Source organism: Nomia melanderi, chromosome 7, assembly GCF_051020985.1.
Source record: "Nomia melanderi isolate GNS246 chromosome 7, iyNomMela1, whole genome shotgun sequence".
Classification (NCBI taxonomy): Eukaryota; Metazoa; Arthropoda; class Insecta; order Hymenoptera; family Halictidae; genus Nomia; species Nomia melanderi.
This window is the reverse complement of record NC_135005.1, coordinates 7,302,887-7,322,125: the sequence shown is the minus strand read 5'-3', so window position 1 is coordinate 7,322,125 and position 19,239 is coordinate 7,302,887. Positions and strand designations below refer to the sequence as shown.

The window sequence follows — 19,239 nt, the reverse complement described above, 5'->3', positions numbered from 1 at the left end:
TTCTTTAAATTTCAATAACTAAAATAATTTTTATTCCTTCTTTCTTTTCTATTTTTATCTTGTATCTTATTTGGTTATTGACTGAACGGTCTTTGATATTGGTCGATTGTGAATTTTTATACATTTGTAACAAACACGGCATTCTTCCCTAGTTCGTCTTTGCAAATTTTAGTGTTAAAACATTTCATATTATGCATACGTTACTTGATCAAAATTCTCTTTTTGTTTTGTAGAGTTAAAACATCTTTGAATAAACGATTCCGAACTTTAAAGTTAGAACGCTAGATTGGTTCTCTACACAGTAAATTTCATTAAATTCTACTTTTCATCGTGTAATTAACCATCTCATAATAGCTCAGATACAAAAACCAGATTATAAAACGCAAATAAATCCTCTGGTTCCTTCAGGGAAGACAAGAAGGAAGAGACAACCCAGGAAACAACGCAGACAACAAAGTACGTGAAGAAACCACACACAACGGAAGTGGACATAGATATCGAACGCACGAAGAGCAGCGGCAAGTACCCTCCGGAACCATCGGAGTCAACAGTGCATGGTCGCGAGGTGCACGTAGCCAAGCAGAAGCAAACGCAGAAGGAGCTTAAAGGCGATCTAGAGATCACCAGAAAGATCACAGCCACGGAAACCACCGAAATGGAGCACAAGGCGAAGACCCAAGAACGCGTTGTCCAGGGCGCAGTAAAACCAGCTAAACCTCCAGTGTTCACGAAGAAGATTCAGCCTTGCAGAGCTTTCGAGCAAGAACAAGCGCGCTTCGAAGTCGAATTCGACGGCGACCCGTTGCCAAATATTAAATGGTACCGCGAGGACTTCCCGATCCAAAACTCGCCGGATCTTCAGATCTACACGTTCAGCACTAAATCCGTATTGATCGTGAGGCAAGTGTTTATGGAAGATTCCGGTGTCTTCTCCGTGATCGCTGAGAACAGAGGCGGAAAAGCGAAGTGCAGCGCTAACTTGGTGGTCGAGGAGCGCAGAAGACAGCCCGGAAGAGGAGGAGTGGTACCGCCAAGTTTCCTGTCGACTATTCAGAACACCTCGGTGACTACCGGTCAACTGGCTAGATTCGACGCTAAAGTGACTGGAACTAAACCTCTGGACGTTTATTGGTTAAAGGTAATTTATTTCCTTATGGACTTTTTTTATTTAGTTATCTTTTAATACAATTATATAATCTTTTCTTATGAGTTTCTTAAATTTTATTTTTCTGAAGGTATCAAAAAATACATTTCATAATTTTTGATTTACGATTATTTTTCGAGTTTAATTATTTTTCTTTCATTGACTTTTTGATTTTTTCTATAATGATTATAAAATTGATTTAACAGAATGTATTAATTTTGCAATCAGTATAGTTGAAAGTCTAGAAATCGACAGAGGGAAACTTAAACTTGTAAAATAATTCTAAGTTGAAGTGTTAAAAGTATCTTTTGATACTTTCACTAAAGATAATGCACGTTTCCAAGAAATTAATGCATGCTTCTAAATACATTCTTTTCACATAATTGTTTAAACAATATTTTTATATGATTTTGTAATATACTCTAACGTGTTTACGTAAACATTCAATTCCATTTTAAATGTAAACATTTACCTGGCACTGTTTAGTGTCTAATTATAATGAATAATCTCTTCAGCAATAAATGAACCTTTTTGGCTATTCACGTGTTTACAGAACGGCAAGAAAGTAACAGCGGACATTCGTTACAAGACACTTGAGGAGGACAATATTTACACGCTGCTGATCCTAGAGACAGTGCCGGAAGATTCAGGAAAATACGAGTGCGTCGCGATAAACAGCGCCGGGGAGGCGCGTTGCGATGGCGAGTGCACCGTGCGAGGACCCCAGTCCCCGACGAAAATGGCGAAACCGACGACTCCTGGCGTCGAGAAGGCGCCAACGGTTGTAGAGCCGTTGAGAGACCAAACGATCAAAGAGGGAACATCTGTCGCTTTCGCGTGCAGGATCTCTGGGAAACCGGTACCAACGGTGCAATGGAAAAAGGGCGACAAGGTATTTATCTTAATATTATAATTTCGTATATAAATAATTAAAGAAATTATATTTTTTTAAAATAATAAAATAAATTAAAATGATCCAATAATTCTTTTGAATAAATATTTTAAATATTTCTATTCTTCGTTATTAAATATTTAAAATATTATTTAATATATTCTTATAATATATTATTTAATAATATTGTATATTCTTTATTTAATATATTATTATAATATATTTTTTAATAATACTGTATATATTTTATTTAATATAATTCGTAAATATGGTTCACTATCTTTCTGTATTTCATATTATAATTTGATTCGGTCTAAAGTATAAGAAGATCATGGATATACATGGGAATTTATATTTTCTAAAGATTAAAGTGAGACACGTATTTAATTTGGTCTACTAAGGAATTTGTTATGTTCAGAATAACAGGTATCGTCAAACGTGAAATGTATTTGTTACGATCTTTAATTCAGTTATTCCGATGGTAGAATAAGAGCCGAATAACATTAAACAGCTTCGCTGGCAACATATTGTTTAATAGTGAGTTACTAGAACCTATGAAATTTACGTAAGTAGTGAAAATCGGTAAAAGAATGATCATTGATGAGTTATATCCCCAACTGTAAAAGTGTACATACATGTATTGTAGAAAAGAATGTATAGAATAATTTCTATTTGCTCCTTTCAATTAATTACTCGAACCCGAAGAATTGTACATAATATGTTATTCAGAGAAAAAAAATTACTGTTGAATTTCCAAAGTTTCCTGAAACTTCCAAAAAACTATCACCTGCCATTGGAAGTTTTCTTTTATCTTACTGAAAGTGTGTACTTTTGGTTTTAATCAGTTTTTTTCTCCTACAAATAATTATACTGTCCCAAGTATAAAATCACACTCAGCCCTTAGCATTCAGCGTAAGAATGAGTACACACGGGTAGTTTAATTTCCTATCTAGCCCTCGTTTAAATAATTGCTAATTAATTTATGTAATATTGCTTAGGTTATTCATTCTCTAGTATCTGAAAGTACAAATTTTTTACAAACATATTTAATATTACAGGTGATCAAGCCGTCCAAGTACTTCCAAATGCAGAAGGAGGGTGAACTATGCACTCTGAGGATCTCTGAAGCGTTCCCCGAAGACGAGGGTGTTTACAAGTGCATCGCTAAGAATCCAGCTGGCGATGTGACCACTTCAGCTAATCTCAGAGTTCTTGGTGAGCACACTGTAATCTATTTTATATGAACAATGATTGCAAGCAGGTGTAAAATTATTTTTGAAATTATGGAAAATTAAAAGTAATATGAAAGATTGGTAATTTTTTATTTTACAAATAGGAATTATATTAAATTATTCTTTGTATAAACTTTTCCAATCTATTACTTCTGGCTATTGATAAGAAAATAATTAGATTTAGATTCTTTTATTTAAAATCTTCCATATAAAATGACAATTTTACATACATCGTTCCAATATTTCAATTTAAATGCTATTTGTACATTAGTTAAACCAAAACTGTTATAAATAAATGCATCAAAAGATTTCAAATACTTTTCACTTTAAAAATTCTTAATATAATAAACATATTTAATATTTCCAATTAGCTCCCGACGCAGCTGACACTTTGCCCAAACTGACACCTTTGAAGGACCAGATAGTCCTGGAAGGGCAACCGGCGCAATTCAAAACCCAAGTCACACCAGCTAAACCAAAGCCGACCATCCAATGGTATCGTGAAGGTGCCTTGATCCCGCAGTCACCTGATTTCCAGGTAGGTTCAATTAAAACCGTGTTTTAAACCTTAATTGCTTTATCAATTTCAATTGAATCTTCTCCTCTCCTTGCATAATAAAAGGTTAACATTTTTTTTAGTAACTAAGCATTCAAATCAATTTACCACATACATTCAAACTTTATTTCTATAATGTAAAAAGGTAGATCATTCGTAAATTTGAGTTTTAAAATGAAACAAAATATTTGTAAAAGAAATTACAATCACTTAAATACTCATGAAGTCTCTGAGACTACTGTTTAGCGGTTAAAGGTTAAATAACAATTTTTCTCAGATTATTATAACGTTAAAACAATCAGAAAATCATTAATCGAGCAGAATATTCATTAACGAATAAAACCTTTAAATTCTAGATGATACACGAGGGCAACAACGCCGTCCTCCTCATAGCAACAACATACGAAGAGGACACTGGCACCTTCACCTGCCGAGCTACCACCTCAGCCGGCACCGTAGAAACCTCCGCCAAACTCATCGTCAAAAGTAAGAATTGAATAAAAGATACATGTTCAATTGCTAACACGAAGCGCGATTGAATGGACGGGATAAGCCTCTAGGGACTGGCGGAGAAACGTGTTCGAATCTGAGACGTAGATCCTTCCAATAAAAAAAGAACAAGCACACAGAAATTTTCATTCTTAACCCTTTGTGTCCAGAATTACTCTTACTTCCTTTGTTTCTCAAATCTCCCATACCCAAAACTGTTTGAATACATACGAATATCAAAAATACTTCTATACGGTCATTAAAACAGAAATACCGGTACTTCACTCTAAACGAAGTGAATCGAAGGGTGATATTTTACAAAATAAAGTAGTATTTCGAAGTACCTTCAGGACACAAAGAGTTGAAACAACCAGAAAATCATAGAAATTTTCCTTTTCTTCGGAATTAACTTTCAGTTATGAATAACGTGTCTATAAAAATGATTCAGAATATAATTTTCAATATGAGAAAGCCACAGAAACACAATATTTTGGAAGAAACTACAGGCAAACCACTACAAACGGTCTCAGTCCGCGTTTCTCTGTCGATCGCGCGCCATCGAGGACCCCGTGCGTGTTTTCATTCTTTTTTTCGCTTTTTTTCGTTGCCCCCTCTAAAAAGGAATCCCATAACCTGCCATCTCCCCGCCCCGTATCCCCCGAATCACTCGCCCCGCCCGACGTTTTAATCAAAAGTCTCGAGCGAGCCTGGGGAGTTGTGTACTTACTAACTCGTCGTGTTTTTTTGAAAGTAGACGAGCGAGTGAAACGAGACGTTTAGGGAAAAAGGTTTTAAAGCAAAGAGACAGAGGTTCCGAGGAACGGAACACGCTTTCAGGGAAGTGGATTAAGAGAGCGTGAAAGGGAACAATGCCGCGAGCGCGCGAAGGTGGTGCTGAAACAAAAGATTGAGATCGTTTCGTCGAGGACGCGAGAGAACGAGAAGTGAAACGGGTCGAAGCGGTTTTCGCGGTTCTTGTTTCTCGATTGTCTTCTACGCTAAGCTGAAACAAAAAAAAAATACGGATGCGGATGACGGATGCAAAAGAAAAACAAAGATTACCATCGAACGGTGCATATTTATTACAAAATCAACGAGCGAGACGCATCCGCATACGTTTTTTCGGGCCGTAGAAGATTCGCGACTCGCGAGCAGAGATATCGAAGGTGGTGCTTCGACAAGAGGAAGTTTCTTTTCCGACCAGAAAAGTTTTCTTCCTCGGCGAGAGACGCATCGCGATTTCCTTCCCTTATTCAGTTGTACATAAAAATCCGTAGATAAACGGGAGGGAGGGGGAAGAAGAAGAACGATCCGGTTTATACGCGATGGATCGTTCGCGCACGCCGTCTAAGAATCTATGAGAGAACCGCGAAAGCAAACCAGGTAGACAGTGACGAAGCATTGAGCGATGATACGATGACAACGATACGTCGGCGTGAAACGCGGACAAGAAGAGCTCGTTTACTCGTTCGTTCTTTTTTTTAGTGTCGATGTTCATTATAAACAAGCATATACGTGTATCGTAAACATTATATATTATACATATGCATATACATATACATATACATAACTAGATATATATACATATATATATATATACATAAATGTATATGTATCATTTATATATATATACATATGTATGTATATATATGTATATAAATATAAATATAGATTATTTGTAAGTGTACACCGTTACCCCGTTCGCCGATATACACGTAACACACGGAAAGAGAGAATTCGATTCAGTTCTACACCGGCGAGAGAAGTTTATAGTTACACGACTAAAAACACGCAGAAACCCTCCTTAACATTCTACTAATCGATTATTTATTATTGTACAATGGAAAGGCCAATAAAATCGATTGTTTTAAGTACGTACAAGACTCGTTTGTTGCCGATTCGACACAGTTTCACACGATTTATAGGTGTATATAAATATATATGTTAGGAGATGTAGTTCATAAGGGTAGAAGGGTGGATGGGAATCTCTTTTTAATCGATGGGAAAGGCATCCCGGGATTTAATGCGATGGATTTGTTGAGTGGAAATCAGTTCGAGTGATTTAACCCTCTGTCATACGAAGAGTGAGACTCGTGATGATGATTTTTATTAGATTAATTTAATAAAAATCAGTGTTGTTCATTGTCCATGGATTAAAGCAGAAATTATTTTGCTGTTAACAGTTTGTCTTCAATGTAAATTTGTAGTGACAGTGGTCTTCCAAATTGTCGATGGTAAAATGGTATACGAGCGTAGTAGTGACAGAAAATAATACGCCAACGGGTTAATAATGATTGGGGACTCTTGGGAAGGTGATAATGTACTGTTTGAGGGGGGATTTTGGTGCTGAAGCTGATTAAGGTAAATGTGCTAATAATTAAGTGATTAAGGTTATACGGATAGTATATTTATATTATAAATATGGATATATAATATAAATATAAATATTTATAGTATATTTCATATTAAATATTTATATTTATGTAAGTTCAACTGATTAACTATTGGTACATTTACTTTAATTTATGCTTAATATTTATATTAATATTTATGCTTAATATTTACTATGCTTAAAGGCATTTACAAAATATGAATTTTTGAACACTTCAAAATATTACACCTTTAATCTTATTCGACAAATGTATGCTTCCGAAATGAAAAAATCGCAATCGAAATAATTATTCTCGAAATATTTACACTGTCGTTAGGAAAAGCATATTTAAAGGTCCACACGAAAAACACATAGAAATCCTTAGTATTTACCACAAGTAATATATTAGTGGAGTTTCATATTTCTTCCACTTTTCGCGTTTTCTAGCGATGCTGGCGATTTTACCTAGCTACATTTACATACTATCTCTAAAATACAACACTGCAAATAAAAATATTTCTATTCTGTTCACGAAAATATCAAAAACTACTTTCAAGTGTACCATAGTTTTAAGTAAAGCAAAACGATTAATAAAAATACTTTTATTCCATTGACTAAAACTAAATAAACTGTAAAAACTATTTTCAAATAGGTACACTACATTAGAAAATAAAGTAAAATTATCATTGAAAATATTTTTATTATACTTTCTGAAATTCCGGAAAAATCTTTCTAAAGTTCATACTAAGAAACGAACAAGTTGTCAACCGATCGAAAGCGAAAATAGACTAGGCATTCTTTCCCAGAGAAAAAGGGGGTCATTCATTAATTGGTCAGCGACTTCGCGAAGTGAATTACTTCGTTTAATACGTCCTCGGTCTCGTAAATCTGTCGTTCGCTTGCGAAAACGAACGTCGACTTCCAACCGGGATGCCGGGTGACTCAGCTGCGTGTCTCGTAAAACAATTCGCGTCGCCGTTCGTCACCCCGAAAATAATATAAAAGCGCGAGTTTCTCGCGGTTTTCGGCCGACCAGAAATAGACTTCTTAATCACCGTTACGATCGATCAAACAATAAGACGTCGTGCTAGACAGGGAACGAGCCGGCCCGCTGCAACACTTGGCAGATTTATTGCGGCTAAAATAACAGAACGCGTGGAAACCTCGGGGTTCGCCCCCCTGCTCGGAAGTCGGGTGCAGCCGTGACTATTTCTGACCCTGGATATCGAGATCTTTCGGAAAGGAAACAATAAAATGCGCTGCGCGCCCTGTGTCGAAAAATCGTGGAAACTAAAAACTTTTAACAACATTCTTTGCGACATATCGAACAGAACTTATAATTGTAATTAAATTTGTGTTTACTTAGGATTGAGCTGTGAAATTGTAGTCTATTAAATGTCTTCAATTAGTATTAAACTGAGGGTTTGTTATTTTATATAAATTGTTTTGTTATTTATTGATTAAATTATTAAAGTCTAATTAATAGTATTTAGAAATATGAATAAGAGTATATAGGTTTTTTAATAAATATTGCTTTTATCTTTTAATAAGAAACTTCGAAGTTATTAAAAAGTAATTTTCTAATTTATTATATTTCAATAGAAAATTACAGTCAGCGTCGCTAAGAAAAGGATTTAGGAAAACAATAAAAAACCTGATTCAAACACACTAAATATTATTTTGCAACTTATTCTGAAAACTTTTCACTGATATCTACACAGTTCACAGTTCTGTAAGTGCAGAACGTCTAAAAGGCAATATTACATAAAAGTGATCTATTCAAAGGTGTCCATTTCATATCGACTTTATTTTATTCTGTCTTACAATTACATCATTCTTACACATTGATCGTCTACTTTAGATTAATATAAAGCCTACATTACATATTAGTTAAACATCACCGGCTATTTCTACTTAACAATATCAGTACACGTGTGCTTCATAAACTTTCTAAGTCGATTATCTCAGAAATAAAATCTTTTATAAAAGAACTTCATTCTACTGATTTGTAGTAGAATCTCGAGTCCGAATCGTATTCAGCTTCTGTCATCAAAGATCAGCTTAATCGAGTTGCTATTTTTCACAATCTAGATCGTCCAATTAAATTCCATTGCCCTGGTTAAATTCGAATTCTTAAATTGTACCCTACAATTACATACAATCGACTTCTGTAAATACATCTCAAAAAACATCTTCTTGTGCCTTCATTCGTCTTAATTATTACTCTTCCAATTAAATGGAATCATCAAGGTTTTACTCTGTTTCTGCATACAGATTCTTTCTATTAATTTTGTAATATTTGACGCACATTTCTGCTTCTTCCTATTATCATGTGGTAGTACGATTTCGGGAACACCCTGTGCACGTATTTGTTAACACGTTGACTGCGGTGGTCACCGATGAGCTTCCAAATTGCTTGGAAACGATTACAATAAGGAAACTGTTGTCGAATGAAAATATTTAGTAACATAAGTATCTTACACACTAGTATAATAATTATGATAACAAAATTGATTGATAACAAAATCATTTTTAGCTTTTATGATTATCACTTCGCCTTTAAATTGGAAACAGTACCATTCGCCATTTTTATGAAAGAATAATTATCCCTAACACAAAACGCTCGAAATTCTCGCGGTAGTCAACGTGTTAACGACGCTCGTTTCTGTTCCGAGTATCACCTTTCTCTCACGGTAACTGGTTTAACGAGCGCGAAGAGGTAAACGTATTTTCTTCCATCGCTTCTGGTGCGTGTACACCGGGCGCACCGCTTCGGAAAACGGCGGGACAAGCCGGCGCGCGCGAGACAGCTCAGTGCCGTGTGCAGACTCGGCTAGGCCCTCTTCTTAGGCTATTTCTGACCATGTGACGTGTATTACATTACCCGGCTATATTTGGTCGCCGGTTCGGAACTCCCCGAAGTCTCGGTAAATTCACGTGGGGTCCCTCTCTCTCTGTGTGTTTCTCTCTCTCTCTCTCTTTCTCTCTCTCTCTGTGTCTCTCTCTCTCTCTCTCTCTCTCTCTCTCTCTCTCTCTCTCTCTCTCTCTCCTTCTTCATCGAGCGTCACAGCTCGGCCTCCTGCGAGAGAGGCCACTTTCACATTTTATAAACGCGGCATAAATATGGCCGACCGTAAATATATATACGTTCCCGCAATGCCGTAGGGTCCCGGAAACTTGGCTCAACCGCGGAATATTCGCGGAGACGCTGATTGGTTTTACGATTATCGATAGCTAGGAAAAGTCCCCTTCGATTCCCCCCAGCGGGTATATCTTTGGATACATCGCTAGGTTTCTGGAATAACGAGTGTTTACTTTGATACGCTTGGCTGCTTTCGAAAATCATCGTTTGAGTGTAGTGTTTTGGGATAGAGAATTTTGGGTGAAATGGGAAAGAGTTTTTGGATGGTACAGACAGTTTGTAGATAGTAATAGGAATTTTGAAAAGGGAAAGAGAATTTTCGGATAGTAGTGGCGATTTTTGAATAGTAAAGGGAATTTTTAGGTGATAGAGAGAAATTTGAGATAATAGAGAAGTTTTAAATGATAACTGAAGGATATTTTTGGATAATGGAGTGATAGATTATTGTAGAAGTAATGGAGACAGATTGTAAAGCTTGTGGAATAAAGTATGTTTATAAGCAACGCTAATTGGTTTTACAATTGTAATTGTGAGAATATCTTTGGGGACAATGTTTGTTTACTTACGTATACTTAACAGTACTAGAAAATCGCATATTGAGTACTAGTTGAGATAGAGTATTTCAAGAAAACTTAGGAAATGGTAGGTTTATTTTTAGGTATAGGGGTGGTAGATTATTTTGGAACATAATAATTTCGAAGAAAAGTTTTATGGATTGGTGAAGACTGATTTAAAAATCTTATAGAGTAGAGGATTCATAGGAATACTGTGTAAACAGTTAAGTTTAATCGTGTTCCAGTTAAAATATTCTGTCTGCGGTATGATTCAGAATTGAGAAGCCTAGGCAGAAGGCAGCTAATTCTGGTAGTGGATCTTCTATTTTTGATAGTATGGTGGATTATTCTAAAATAGACTGGTTTGAAGGAAAATTTCATTGTTTTGTGACTCATCTTCTTTCTTCTAGAAATATTTACGTATCCTTTCCTAAAAGAAAGCAATTGTTTATAATTAGTCTACTTCTAGGAACTTGGGGTGGAAGATCGCCCTACCAAAGGTTACTCTAAAGTTAGACTGCGATTCATTGCTACCCGAATCCCTAATTTTGAGCGTTATGGTAAACAATTACTTTAGAGAGCGGATAACATCATTCCTAAACCTTGAAGCGATCCGCTGTTGAAAAATAGAATAAACGTTAACTTTAAACATATCTATCTTTGTACGGAGTTACCAAGCCGAGTTTCTTTAAAAATAAAAACGTTAAATCTTTATAAAGATAGACCTTCTGTAATTCCATTAAACAATTTATTTCGAAAAATTCTAGAATTTACTGTAACTCAACGAAATCCACAAACTCAGAGTTCACAATTTAGAAAAGAACTGCAAAGAATATAATAAATCTTATATCATAATTGTATTGCATTATATTACAAATACAATATTCTATACGATATTTCAAAAAACAGAATTAAATTCCATCAACAATACATCCACCAAAATAAATCAATAAAAATCATCCACGAAACCACTCAACAAACACTGAAAAAGAATCACGCAATGAAAAAACATTAAAACACATTAAAAGAATTCACAAAGTTCATTGACTCAAACATGTTTCCAGAAAAGTCTGAAATATTAAATATTAAACACATCCCAAGCTGCATTAAACATTCGTTTCCCTCGAATCAGCAACTAGGCTAAAAAGTTCATCGTCGCGGAAAAATCTTCTCGAGTTGCAACGGGTTGGGTTCTCCAGCCGCGACCGGTCGCCGACACGCCGCTACGACCCGACAGCGAAATTAGACCATGAATCCGGCCAATTAATCCCGGCCGGGCGTGCAATTAATCGCGGAGAGGGTAGGCGCGGGTCGCCAGCGATCCCGCGGGCTCGTTTCTCAGTCATCGTTCGGCGGACGTGTCTAATTGGAACCTGGCCGGCCCGCACAATGTAGCTTCGTGCCGATCTTTAATTGCAGAGAGGTTCTCCACCAAGTGAAAAACCGCACGAAAATCACCTGGCACGTGATACCCTCGCCATAAATAAGGCGAGTCGCGGTCGGGCCTGGCTGGGTAACGACCAAGAGAATTAATCACCAGCCGCGTTCGGTCTATGAATTTATTTCAAGCGTACAATCTTACCCCGTGCACGCGTGGCAGCAGGAAAGAGAGCCATTAGACCGACTGAAATCGGATAGTGATGAATCTAATATTAAGTCCCGGAGATACCAGAACGATTAAAAAGACATTTCGTGATGGGAACACTTGTTATTATGTATTATTAACCCTTCGCACTCGAACGTTTTGTTGCTAAATGTTGAGTTGACGCAAAAGTTTTGACGTTTTTAGTTTTTGAACTTAGTTTAGCTCGAGTGTTTGGATTAACTAGAACTAAGTGGAAATGAGGAAAGTTCTTTATGTACGTTGTAATAGTTAAGAAAGTTCTTGTTAACCATGTACGAAGAAAGTCAATATTCTTTTGCATCAACCGAATGTGTTCTTCATTTTTTAATGGAATATCAATGGTATGTTTTATGACTAATATTAATGTAAGTAATATAGGAATCGAAGGATAGAGGTATTCTATTTGAATGTTTCATGGATGGTTACGTTAAATAAACATTGATATTGGATATCGAACTTTGTAATTTGGCTGTATGGAACTATACATAAATATGAAATTAAACTCGAGTGCAAAGGGTTAATCTCTGACTTTTTTGTTGTGGGTTCAAGAGAAGTAAGGTTCCGACATTACGATTTATTTAATTTGAAATATTTGAGGAAGCATATAACTGGTTTTATACATGGTATATATGGTATTAATTGTGACGTTATACAAACTAGTGTAACGATAGATCTAAAGTATATATAAGTAGAAATCAACCCCTTAACAGGAGAAGCGTATCGAACACTTTTTCTTTGCGTAAGAAATCGAATGGTAAGAATTTTACATCGATAATCAAACAAGAATAAGTCCAATACTTAACTCGAACTTCCCAAAATATCATTTTATTCGAAGAAAATTATACGTTAAGGAGTAAACTCTTTACAGTCCCCATTTATTTTCATTTGAATACATTCAAAAACACCAAAACTACATACACATATATGATTATCATTACACATTGTATCAAGAATTGCAAGAAAAATCATCACAAAATCAAACATCAATTCTATCTCCATACAACACCGCAAAGGGTTTAACCCATACAACACCGTTCGAGTGCCAAGCGGCGCGATCGCATTCTCCGTAACCCTGCCTAAAAGTGCCAGCCTATTCGTAGAATCAAATTAACACGTTCGCTACCAGCGTCGCATACTTGCGACGATCAATGTTTCATATCTCGTGTTTTCACTTAAAATTGTAACGCATGAATAATGCGGTCTAATATCGTCGAGATCTTCCTTCCTCGCCATTACTTGTATTTCATAAAGACGATATGTTTTATTTAATAAAATATTCTAATTATACAGAATATTATTAAAAGGAATGCTGGTAGCGAATGGGTAAAATTTATTTGTCTATTACCCTTTGAATAATTTACTTGTATCTCTTCTATTATCTATTTCAAAATTTAAAAAAGAACATCTATTGTATTCACAATTTTTCCATATGAACATAAAAAAGCGTAATAATTAATACTGAAACTACCGACCAATTAGAGTGACTTATTTCCAATTTCTTATAAAAATTAGAACAATACGTTTCTTGAGATTCGAATCTGTCCAAGTACACAAATTAAATGTAAACTCTTTCGCTAAAACACCTTTATAATTTCAATTCTTGCAAAATAAAAACTCTGCAGTGGGTCAGTTCGACCCGTTCGGTAATTTTAGTATTAACAAATCAGTTTCCGAGCTGAAACGAGAGAAGCTTAGCAATTTTCGACAATGTTTTTCGACCCATGGCACTCGAACAGTCGAACAAAAAAGTCAATCGTCAAATCCATCGTCGAAGCAGATCAATTCGATCGATCAGAAGGGAGGGGGTAGCTGAGTCCATCGCCGACGACCTTGAAGAGGCTACCGCGACCACCTGAAGCACCCGAAGACAACTGCCAAGGCGTCGCAGCATCTGTCCGGCCGGGCGAAAAAGAACGCCGGGTGATTCATCGGACCTTCTTTTCCGCGGTTCACCTTCGTCCTCGGTCTTCGGCCACCCCCGCTGGCCCGCCGCTCAGGAGGGAGGCCGAAGCCGACTATTTCGGCCGTCCCAGCTGCCAGTGATTCAGCCGCGCCAGAAATAATACGGTGTAGCCGCGTGTCAGCGCACTCTGGAAGGCGGGAAGGTATTATTTCTGGTGAAAACCGCAATCCGACTCTGCGGCCCGAGTACCGAGCACCAAGCACCAATGAAACCATCGATCCGCAAAAGCGTTTCGGGACGGGCGTTCGATTGATCTGCGAGCAAATAAACGATTACCGAGAACAACAAAACTGTCTGAGTATTAATATACATTCTCCTTGCACGATCTTCTCCGCTTCAAATTTGTTTCTCTCGTTTTAACCGGTTAATAAACTTGCTCGATAGAGCAGCGATTGCGAAGGTTCCGACTTTTAATACTAGATTTAGGTGAAGGGTTCGCAAAAACGTGTACCAGCGTAGTTTCGAGCGCAATTTATTTCAAGCAGACCGTTGTTACAATATTCGAATAACATAGGGTTGAAAGTGCGAGACATTGATCTCTGGAATAGTTTCGATCGTCGAGTTGCTGGCAGCTGAAAAGACGGAACCAACTGGAGAGGAAAGTAAAAGAGCGGCTACCGTTAGCTAAGGGGAGGAAGAAGGTCAGGGACAATTACGCCTCGCTAAAATGTTCCCGAATTTATTTTTATTCTTGTACATGACCAGTCCAATCGCCAGTGATTCATCGAATAAAGTTTCTGTGTCATCTCATGCGAGCTGCCTCCGTCCCGCGCGTGTAGCATACGGTAAACAATGATTCTCCCGCCTCGAATAAATGAATCACTCCCCCGAAAAAGGCGAGAAAAGAATGATCAACCTGACCGACACCTTTTCTGTAATCCAGATAAGACACTGCGATATTAATTAAAAAGAATTGAGCCACATTGCGAGGCGGGATTCAACGAAATCAACCGTCGGACACGACTGCCCAGCGGCTAGAAACTCGACAGATCGAAACTTCACCGGCGAAACTGTCAAACAACCGGGTAGGCCAGACGGTTCACGAAAGAGCTTGTCACCTAAATCTCTCGCCGATAGCGATCGTCTCTGCGCACCACCTTCGCGACACTCGACACCAGCTCGCGATCACACGTGTCCAGTTCAAACGCGGCTGCACTTCGATCGAACCGAGCCCGCAGCATGGAGAAGCGGTCCGATCGAAGGCAGCCAACTGTCAACTGTCGTTCACCGTTCGTTCTCACTATCACTGCCGAGTATCTTCCACCGAAGTCTCTTGACACTGATGACTACCACTTCGAAGCACTTCGCTACCGCTGGGAACGCGTCTAGAAAGAAGTAGATCCCCGAGGATGCTAAAAGTCTCTCGTCTCTCCGGCTTCCAGCGGATGACTATTAAGGCTAGACTAAGCTCCTTGGGGTAGAGGTGTGCGTGGTGTGCGGCGTCAGACGCGAGAGCCTTCCCCACCACGGGTCGGGCCTCGGGTACACCCGGTTTGTGTGTTGCATGCATCACCGCTGCCCACTCTCCTCCCTCGGCTGCCGCCGCCGCCGCCGCCGCCGCCGCCGTCGCGGCTTCGGCTTCGGGTTTTTGCATCCTCGAGAGGCGGGAAACTACGGCACGGCCACCACCTCCGCCACCTCGTTCCCCTAGAATAATGACCCGACGTGGTTATTAGCGAGCTTGGAATGCTAGACGGACTTCCGCGTTGCACCTCGCGGACCACTTGGCTCCGAGCGACGTGGCCGCCACTCGCGTTTTGATTTTCGGTAGCTTCTTCAAGGAGACCGAGGGAAGGGATTGTTGGCTTCATTGGTCCCTGGGATCCAATTTTTGGGGGATTTTTGGGAATTATGTTGGGGGAGTTAATTTGATGGTACTTTTAGTGGGAATTCTTTTGGGGACTTTTTGGGAAGTACAATCGGCAATGGAAGTATTCGAATGGTGTGCATGAAATAGATATAAAAAATATTGATTTGGTGGATATTGATGAATACTTTTGAAATTTTATAGTAGCGTTATCGATGTGCACTTTTTTTTACTTTTGTTGCTGGCTGTATTGTTGCAATTATTGCGATGGAAGTTTGATTTGGTTTTTGGAGATTGAGATATTGGAGCGCTTCGGATTTGGATTTCTTTATGCGAATTTGTTGGGAAGTAAAGTTGGAATTTATAGGAAGGATGTTTAGTACGATAGTTCTTGGATTCCGTTAGTGGGAAATTTGAATATTAGCTGAACGGAACTAGGGTTCGGAAAGCTTCTTGAAATATGAAATTTTTTGGAACTGATTCTGAAACTTAATTATAACTTAATTATAAAATGTATGTTTATTATAAAACAATATTATAATATTTTACCAAATCACTTTCACTTTTCAGACAACATGATCCACAATTTTCTTAATTATCCTAAATAATTTCTATGAATAATACTTGTAACCCAGAACAAAAACAGTAGCAATACGAAAAAAGATTCTGCTACGAGAATGTACTTGCGCTGACTTGCAGAAATTCGAGACAAAGGAATTTAAATTTACCAACGAGTCGCGATTCCAAACAAACAAACTCGAGGCTCTCGATCCATTGAGACTGAGAGCTAAACAGACCTTGTTCTATCCGATTATTTGAAATATTGTTTATTTTCATTGGTCCAGACGCAAAAGAAAGTGCCAATTCCATTATTCATTCTTCGGGGGCGGCAATGATTAACGCGATCGCCGATTCAAAAATAAGTTTGTGAAAACAAAATCGGCATCGAAAAGAAATTTCGTTTGGATTCTGCCCCGTGTCTGACGAATCGTCTGTTTTTCGTCGTGTTTAAAAATAAAGGTACGCGAGGTTCAGACGAATGTTCCGAGCTTTCGTTGATATTACGCCCGCAACCTCCCGCTGAGAATAAAAAAGAAACAAATGAGCGCATCTGCGCGAAACATTTCAGCACCGGCTCCCATGGGGTCGTTGGATATCTGCCCCTTACGTGGAATGAAAATATATCCTCGCTCATCCATTACTTCCAACGAACTTTGAATTTATCTTTACAACATCGGAATTAAGAAAAGATTTATTTTCGTGAAGAAATTAATCTCAGTTACTTTAATAAGAAATTTATAAGTATGGAAGCAAATATTAGAGTTGACGATAAAATTATAAAACGGGAAGAATTAAACATGACTTACAGATAATGTTAATTATAAAAATATTAATATTGTTATATAGAATATTTGTTACATTGTATAACAAGATTCAAAGGTAGTGTCTCATAAAATAGTGTGAATAATCTTGAAAACAATTTATCAGTGAAGAATTTACCGATGAAGTCTTGTCAATTTTATATTAATTTTCCATTAATATTCCATTAATTATGGAATATATTAATATTCCATTTTTATTAAATTATATATTAATACAGAATAAAAGTATCTATCAACAAATTGTTTTCGAACTATAGTTTAAGAAAATATCTGTAGATGCTTGGCACATATTGGGCACGTTAATTATTTCAGTATGGCAATTTTGAAGAATAGCTGTTTGTGTTCGTATAAACATGACAGGCTTTTGCAGTATGATAAATATAACTTGAAAAATTAGTTATATTCAAGATGATAGCTGGCAAGGAGAATAATTAACCGTTACATTACATTTGCATTCATACTCAAGAAGATTCTAGCACGATAATACATCCAGTTCCAAAACGACTGTTGCTACTTGCAAAACATGTAAAAATCGATATCATCAATTTAAAAATGAAATAGCAACATTTCTTACATAAAAACCAAAGACACAAGCAGATTATGCAAACTCGAAATAGCTCATAAATTTACATTTACACATACTAAAACAGCGATCCATAAATAAAATTTTAATTCCCTTTCAAAATCGAATAAACTTACTCAAACATGTTCATGTAATTTAATGTTATTCAAACTAAATAAATCATCGGCGAAAATATATTCTTACAAAAGGTTTCTTTCAAGTATTCTGTTGCTATAGTTTCTTAAAAAACATACTTTCTTCATTCTTCGCGACATTTTTGAAGATCGAGAGGGAATAATGCCACAGATAAATTGGCTTTGTGTTACATAAAAACATATTTGTCGACTTCGAAATCACGGAGACGGTGCCACGGTTTATTTTTGATAGAATATCATATCATCGTCATATTTGTTTGAGGTTATCATTTGCCATCGTTTCCGAAGGCCGATGCTCTGGCGATTTGCCTTGATTTCTCTTTTGCGAGGTTGATTTGGCCCCGCTCCACAAACCTTCTACCCAAAATTGCGCAACAGAAAATTTCAAGTGCATGCACACGTGCTCCGGTAAAAGGGGAAAATTTATAGACGCGGCCAGATTGTTGTTCTGCTTTTGACAACTCGGTATGATGTATCACGTGTTGAGTTTCTCACATGTCATTTGTACAGTGGTACATTATTCTTGTGTGCCCGTGCGTTACACGATATCATAAATATACGATCCAGTATTCAGCGTTTTCTGACTCATTTTCTGGGTTCGCTATTGTATCATTTCGAGAAAAAAGATGGCTTTGATTTCTTTTTATTAGAGTATTATGTAGCTTGTTGGGGAAATGTAATATTGTGATGGAACAGAGCAGAAATTTTGATACATTTAATTAGATTATTGTATAATACCGTGGAAATTAACGTCAGTGGTATAAACTACTTGGAAGCGATGTTGGTTGGCGTGTCGCTCGAGTGCCTCGTACAATAAACCGTTGTTCTTGAAATGTTGGGCACAACAAACACCGCATATTTTAAGTGAATTACGTGCAACCACTTAAACCTTTGACTTTTCGCGAACATGATGCCCATTTCGTGTGGTGTTAAACACTGATCGCCAAAAGATTGAACAAATGCAGAGTGATAATAGAACGTAAAGCCTCTTTGTCATTTAAGTTTGATAAATACTATCTGAAATACTTTTTTTACTTTCAGGAAGAAATTTATTTAAAAAATAACTTTGAATTCAGTAAAATAGAAAATTTATCTCAAACTACGAATATAATAAATAGAAATGAATAGAAATTTTTTTATGTTCTTATACGGTGGAGCTTTTTGACTGTTAACCCCTAGTCTTATTATTTCTTTCATAATTGTTAGGGAAGGAAACGAATTTGATACTTATCCTAAGTAAACCTTTATTCAAAAACGACTAAATAACATTTAGATTAGTAGAGTTCAGTTTAAAATTTTGATCACGAGTCTGATACGATATTATAGGGTGAGGGGTTAAAAGTTAATAATAGCTACAATCAAACAA

General features: G+C 37.1%; 1 protein-coding gene across 24 annotated transcripts in view; it reads left to right on the top strand.

The window, feature by feature from the left end:
* Nucleotides 1-19,239, top strand: part of sls (sallimus) — a 237,073-nt gene that overhangs the window by 152,824 nt on the left and 65,010 nt on the right. For all 24 annotated transcript variants that reach the window (XM_076369145.1, XM_076369150.1, XM_076369148.1 and 21 more), the window contains 5 exons: nucleotides 409-1,138; nucleotides 1,698-2,036; nucleotides 3,095-3,251; nucleotides 3,640-3,806; nucleotides 4,181-4,310. In XM_076369145.1, the coding sequence (XP_076225260.1) occupies nucleotides 409-1,138; nucleotides 1,698-2,036; nucleotides 3,095-3,251; nucleotides 3,640-3,806; nucleotides 4,181-4,310 (1,523 nt within the window). The remainder of the gene's footprint in view (nucleotides 1-408; nucleotides 1,139-1,697; nucleotides 2,037-3,094; nucleotides 3,252-3,639; nucleotides 3,807-4,180; nucleotides 4,311-19,239) is intronic.